This window comes from Trypanosoma cruzi, assembly GCF_000209065.1.
Source record: "Trypanosoma cruzi strain CL Brener chromosome Unknown tcruzi_1047053506035, whole genome shotgun sequence".
NCBI lineage: Eukaryota > Euglenozoa > Kinetoplastea > Trypanosomatida > Trypanosomatidae > Trypanosoma > Trypanosoma cruzi.
The window spans coordinates 1-6723 of record NW_919014.1 but is presented as its reverse complement, the minus strand read 5'-3'; the positions used below and the strand labels follow the sequence as shown (position 1 = coordinate 6723).

General features: G+C 52.8%; 1 protein-coding gene and 2 pseudogenes across 1 annotated transcript, besides 3 other annotated features; all 3 read left to right on the top strand.

The window, feature by feature from the left end:
* On the top strand, positions 1-753 carry Tc00.1047053506035.20 (annotated as a pseudogene).
* Positions 1-6723: a sequence feature (areas not merged during assembly with more than two copies in the genome that could not be assigned to a particular haplotype).
* Positions 1016-1070: a sequence feature (A-rich).
* On the top strand, positions 1129-3963 carry Tc00.1047053506035.10 (annotated as a pseudogene).
* Positions 4856-4876: a microsatellite.
* Positions 5206-6723, top strand: Tc00.1047053506035.4 (trans-sialidase, putative; the record flags this gene model as incomplete). The annotated part of the gene is made up of 1 exon (XM_799719.1): positions 5206-6723. A coding segment is annotated over one exon (1518 nt), but the record flags the coding sequence as incomplete, so codon positions are not given.

The window sequence follows — 6723 nt, the reverse complement described above, 5'->3', positions numbered from 1 at the left end:
TCTTTTTTTCCCTGCTATAGGCACCGATTGTCCGCAACGACGATTGTTTGTGTTCCCCTCAGCGATGGGACGGGAGCGACGGGGTGTCCGGCTCGGCCTTCTGCCTCTTCTGCAAAGGGAGGGGACGGTGTGTGCGGCGTGCCTCGTTGTGTGTGCGGGGCACCATCCATTGCAGCCTGCTGTGCGGCATGATGCCAATCTGTGAGGACGGAGCCGTGGCCGACCGTGCCGTGGGCTTGGGTGGGCCCCGTTCTTCTCGTTGCGGCTGCCTGTGTGCTGTGCGCACGGCAGTTTCTTGCGGAGCAGCGTGGATGACGCTGCTTCTGCGTGCGTTGTGCGGCTGACTCCTTCTCCACGTTTCTTCACCCTCGCACGAGGGGGCGTCGTCCGTCATCCGCCCGTGCTGTTTGCTGCCATTCTCAGTACTTCTGCATGGCGGCTTTGCTGCTTGCGGTCTCTGCGTACTGCATGGCTCTGTGGTACGTGGAGGACCACCACTGGCAGGAGCTGCGCGAGCCGCGGCGTGGAGGGCTGGAGGCGCTGCTGCGCGATGACGAGGAGAGCGCCGAAGAGACGCAGAAGCCCCACAACGTGACTTTATCGTCGTATGCCTCAGGCACCACCGTTGCGTCGTCGTACCAACCACCTGCACCGCCGTTGCAACCCATGGCCGGTGACACCCGCTCAGACGCGCTGAGCCTGCTGGACCGTGCATCCAGTGCGAGCCGTATGACTGATTACGCTGCCATGTGACGTGTAACACGCGGAATTAGTAAGTATGCGGTGATGGTTGATATTAGGGAAGGATGCGGGGCCACTTCTGCAATGCGCAGCACAGCCATCGATTGTTCACTGCACTGGCAGCCTCGCTGTTCATTTTTCTCTTTTTTGGCTTGCCTCTATTTTTTGCTGAAATGTACATTTTTTTTTATTATTGCGTGATGGAGGTCACTTTGTGCTGTCACACTGTGTGGATGGCTCTCTTGTTGTGGTTGCGCAGTCATGTCTGTGCGTATTTTCCTTTTTTTTCTCTTTCTCTCTTTATTCTATTTCCTTTTTTTTTTCTTTTTGATTGGTGGTTAGTGTTCAGCTTTTAACTCAATCCAACTGCGAAGACAAGGAGAAACAATGCCTGAAAAGCGCAAGAGAGTGCACGGGGATGACAATGCCGAGAGTCAAGCGTCTGCTGTGCCGCAGGGAGATCGTCAGACGAGAGCGAGGCAGGAGTCCCATGGCGACACGGAACAACCCGCTGCGGCCCACATAAGAGTGGAGGAAACGCGGCAACCGCAGTGGACTCTTGACAGTCGGCTGGATGAAGTGCTGCTGGAGGGAAAGGAACGCATCACCAACATGAGGCTGAATGACTTCCTTCGGAATTATTTTGACGGCAGGGGCGTTGAGGAATTCAATGAGAACGTCTACATGAAGGACTTTTGGAGTAGCCCCAATGACTTCATCCAAGACGAAGTGTTATTGAGGACAATAAATGCATCGCCGCCATATCAAGAGCTGAAAAAAGAGCGTGAGGAGTTTTACATGCTATTGGGGGCTTCAAATAAGCTTAAAAAAGAATATATTGTCACTCTCAGGCAATGGAGGGACTTTAAAAGAAAGGATACGGTCACTCCTCTTGCAAGGGCACAAATAAACACAGCCTACTCTTATGTACTGAGAGAAGAGAGGCGGAAGGCGGAAGAAAGGGAAAGGCGAGAACGACAAGAACTGGGGATTGACTTTTCCACCAGGATTAAAGATGCGGTGTTTAAAGGAAGGGTTCGCGTGGATAAAATGAAGCTGAATGATTTTCTTGCGATGGAATTGGACGGCAGGGGCGCTCTGGACGCCAATCGGGATGTCTTGCTGAAGGGGTTTTTTAAGAACCCCAAGAAGTATATTTGCGATGCGGGAGTATTGGACGAAATGCAGGCATCCGATCGTTACAAGAGGATGGAGGGGGCTGTACGGGATGAAATGGATATGGAAGGGGATGTACACAACCTTTACGAGAAAGGTGTGGACAATCTACTGAATTGGTTGGTGGCTACTGCGGAGGTAAAGGCAAATGTTCAAGAAATCACTAAAAGGTTCTTGGATGCGGCCGCCGAGGAAGCGAGGAACCCAAAGAAGTCGAGTGCACCGATATACCTGGAGGGATGCTACGAGTCTGTGTACAATGCGGGGTGGCACCGTGTCGTGGAAGTTCCTGACGGCGAGGGGACGGGAATGGAGGTGGAGGAGGGGGAACCACCGCAGTCATGGACGTACAAGGCAGTTGGCGACACTCTCGAAAAGGATGACGGTGTGCAGCAATCCGGTGCACCGCGTCCCAGGCTGATGGTGCTCACCTCGGACAAGGGATGGCCGTACTCGTGGGAGGAGGATGAATCCACTTGTGACTGTCATGTGAACTGTGAGGTGGAGCGAGTGTGGCAGATTGTCAGGAATGATCTAACCGAATTGCTCGGCCCTGACCCTGGGGCCTACTTTGAGCCTAGGCGACATGTGTTGATTGGGACGCCCGGGATCGGGAAGTCGATGGGTGCCGGCTCGTACCTCCTCTACCGGCTGCTGCACTGCGATGCCAGGAAACTCCATTTGGTTATCTACAGTTTTGGTGGAGATACGACGTACGTGTTTGACAAGACCATCAAGGCGGTGACAAGATACGTGGGTGGAGGAGCATCCAAGGAATGTTTGCGTGATTTATGGGGTTGTGGGTTGAAGGGGTATGTTATTTACGATGTGACAAGGCAAGGGACACCGCCAGCGAAATATTTTTTGCCTGGCAGCGGATGGGGCATGATTGTGGTGTCATCGCCAAACGTGGGCAAATATGATAAATGGGAGAAACAAGAAGGAGCCGCGCGAATCATCATGAATTGCCCCGCCGAGATGGATGTGAAGGCGATGTGTGCATGGATGAAGCGTGACGAGACTGCGGAGAAACAGGCGGAATGCTGGAAGATGGTCAAAGAACGCATGGATAACGTGGGGCCGATTCCACGTTACATCTTTGATGCGAATGAGTTCATTGCACACTCTGCTGCCATTGAGGATGCCTTGGATGGGATCAATTCCCGGGATGGTGAAGAGCACTTTACACATGGGGGAGTGAGACTGTGGGACTCTGAGGATCCGTCTCAAAAGCTCGTGAGGGTTGTCCGAACAAGAGGAGAAGTCGGTGCTGAGGTATTTCTTAACGCACCGATATCTTTTTGCCTCGGGCGTCGAATACCGTACTATTTTGGGAAACGTGATGAGTGAGAAGGATGTATATATATATTTCTGTTGCTAGTATTGGGGAAGAGGAATACTCTTTTGTCTGAATGTATGGGAGAGTTTGGATTGCGCGCATTAATGTTTTGGGGAGATTTTCGGTGCATTATTAGAGGACGTTAAGAAGCTGAGGCCACCAGCACGCAGTGGAGGACAGTGCGCGGTGCTGGAGGCAAATTCTGAGGGGCACCGCGCCGAGTCTTATGTGGAGTGGTTGCAATGGAATACCATACAAATACTAATATAAAGCATCGGCTGCTGTGCATACCGGCGGGTGCAGGCTTTCCGCTGGTGGACGCCTTTTTTTCTTTGTGAAGTTACCGTGGAAGACGCTGTTTGGGCCGCGGATGGCTACGGCGGGTGGGCACCACACCACCGCCAGCACTGTGAGGCAGTTCACTGAGTGCCTGGTGGCTTATTTTAATGGTTGGGGGGAATTATCCCGAGACATGTCGTGGGAGATTATTTATGTGCAGCGCGCAGACAGCACGCCGATGAATGACTGGCAGAGATGTGATGTCGTCAATTCCGATAATGTGAGCGACGATGAAGGCCGTGAAATAGCGGCATTCTGGAAGGAAGAGGTGCGCCCGTACCAAGTGTCAATATCGTCCGGAGGATTTAGAAGAGACGAAGCACTCCGAAGTGTGGAAGAACCGTCGAAGTAGGAAAAAAAATTAGGGAATGAAAGGGGCAATTTTGTTTGTGGGAAAGAAATATTGTGGGGGTTATATATTTTTGGATACTTTTGTGTGTGCATACGGTGCAGGTGCACCAGCACCAGGTGACAGTTACAAAAAGATGTCAAAACTGACCAAAGCTATCGAACATAACAGTGACAGAAGAAATTAGGGAGGGATTGGGGTTGTTTGGTTTCTGGTGAAAAAAATTGGGTGATTTCTATATGGTATGTTGATTGTGTGTGTGCACAAGAGGCATAATTGGAGAATTGCCCCGGTATGAGGGAATCATTGTGGCTGGCGGTGTCGCAGTACCACTGCATTTTCCATTTTTTTCTATTGTGTTCTAATGCCCATCACTAACAGAAGCATTTTTAAGGGATGGACGAAGGATAAGTTCTATTGGGGAAATGGTGCATTCCGTGTGGCTGCATGGAGTGAGACACCGCGTCATTGATGGATGAGGGCCCCGCTTCCGCGTGTGGGTGGATGGGAGAGCTCACTTCGTGTGCGCTGTGTGTTGGCTGCGGGGCTATGGCCGTATCCCGTTGGTCGTGGGATTGAACTGGAGGCAGTGGAGCTGTGTCTCTTCTCATCTTCCATTGTGGGTGACTGCTTGCGGCGTGTGTGCGCGTTTTTTGTGTGGAGGGCCGAATCCTCTCACCCGCGGACTGACGGCACTGCGATGGTGTGTGTGTGTGTGAGGGCTGGTGTGGAGTTGTTGGCCAGGGCGAGGGTGTTGGCGGTGCTTTTTCCGCGTGTCGTTTTTTTTTTTTGTGTTGTGCAGCTTCTTACTTTTTTCCCTGTCATCATCTCCTCCTGTGTTCCTGCGTTGAGTGGCCGCATGCTCACGGGCCATGTTGATTGTGAGTGCCTCTTGACGGCGTCCATTCATTTCTCTCTCTCTCTCTCTCTCTGCCTGCCTTTACCTGTTGGGTGCGGTTTCTGCGAGAGGGTCGGTGCTCTCCTCGCACCTCGTGTGTGTGTGTTGCTGCCTTTTTCTGTGGGCGATGGTCCTCCGTGCTGTCCCTTCCGGATTGTCTTGTGTCCCGCTCTCTGCGTGGGTGCTCTGCTCTGCTCCCCGCTGGCGTGTCTGATGTATTGCCGCTGTTGTTCTTCTCCGCCTCATGCACACGGACACGCTAGGAAAGAAAGCAAACAAGCGCTAAACGCTACTGTGAAATTCGAAGGCTCAGAAAGGACCAACAACAGCACACACACACACCGCCCACACACACATATTTGTATGCTCTCACGTGTTGCTGCAGTGAAGGCACCCCGCACACACAACCGTCGCCGCTTGACCGGATCGAGCGGAAGGAGGAGGGAAGGAGGAGAGAGTGAGCCGCAGAGGCCCAACATGTCCCGGCGTGTGTTCTATTCCGCGGTGCTCCTCCTCCTCCTCCTCGTGATGTGGATGTGCTGCGGCCCCTGTGAGGCTGCGGCCGCATCGACGGGTGAGAATTCAGTGAATGCGCGGCTGCCACGGAGATTTGATCTATTTGTGCCGCAGACGACGGTGTTGCTGCCGAGAGGTGGAGTTAATTCGGAAAAGAAGTGGAATTCATTTGCTTCACCCTCTCTTGTCAGTGCTGGTGGCGTAATTGCTGCCTTCGCCGAAGGTCACCCGAGCTCCAAAGAATCCAATAACGCATCAAGTGAGCCCTCTTCTGATGCAGTTGCTTGGTACATTGACTCTGCGTGGGATTGGTCCACCCTTGTTGCTGAGGTCAAAAAAAGTACATGGCAGGCACACACCGTGCTCGGTAAAGCGGATGGAACGGAGCGTTTTGATGTTGTGCTCCGCCCCACAACCACCACGAAGGACAATAAGGTGTTTCTTCTTGCGGGAAGCTCTGATGCGTCCAATGTAAATGAGAGTTGGAGTCATGGCGGCTTGAAACTGAAACTAGTTGTGGGTGATGTCAGGAAGCCTACGGACAGCGAGCAGAGTGGATGGATCAATTGGGGCGAAGTCCAATCACCGTTGAACGAGACCACTGGAGCTGTTCAAGGAAGAAAATTGACGGGGTTTGTTGCTTCTGGTGGCGCAGGTGTTTTGATGGAGGATGGCACGCTTGTGTTTTCTCTGATGGCGAAGAGTGAAGAAGAAGACGTTTACTCCATGATCATTTATTCGAAGGACAACGGCAGTACCTGGGCGCTCTCAAACAGTGTTTCTTCTGCGAAATGCGTTAACCCCCGCATCACCGAGTGGGAGGGAAAGCTTCTCATGATTGTTGACTGCGAGAGTGGCCAGAGGGTGTACGAGTCGCGAGACATGGGGAGATCGTGGACGGAGGCCATCGGGGGGCTATTGGGCATTTGGGTCAAGTCACAATCGGGAGCCTCTCAGGATTTAAGCCTGCATGTGGAGGCCCTCATCACCGCGGCCATTGAGGGAAGGAAGGTCATGTTGTACACACAGAGAGGGTACGTTTCGGGGGAGAATAAGGCCACTGCGCTCTACGTTTGGGTGACGGACAACAACCGCTCGTTTCATGTTGGACCGGTTGGCATGGACAATGCTGAAAAGGAGGAGCTTGCCAGCAGCCTGCTGTACTCGGGTGGCAATCTGCATCTTTTACAGCAGAGGGACAATGGTGAAGGCAGTGTCATGTCACTTTCCCGCCTGACGGATGAACTGAGTACAATCAAGTCCGTCCTCAGTACTTGGTCGCAAAAGGACATTTTCTTCTCCAGCTTGTCTATACCCACGGCGGGTCTGGTGGCAGTTTTGTCCGGTGCGGCCAGTGATGGGAGG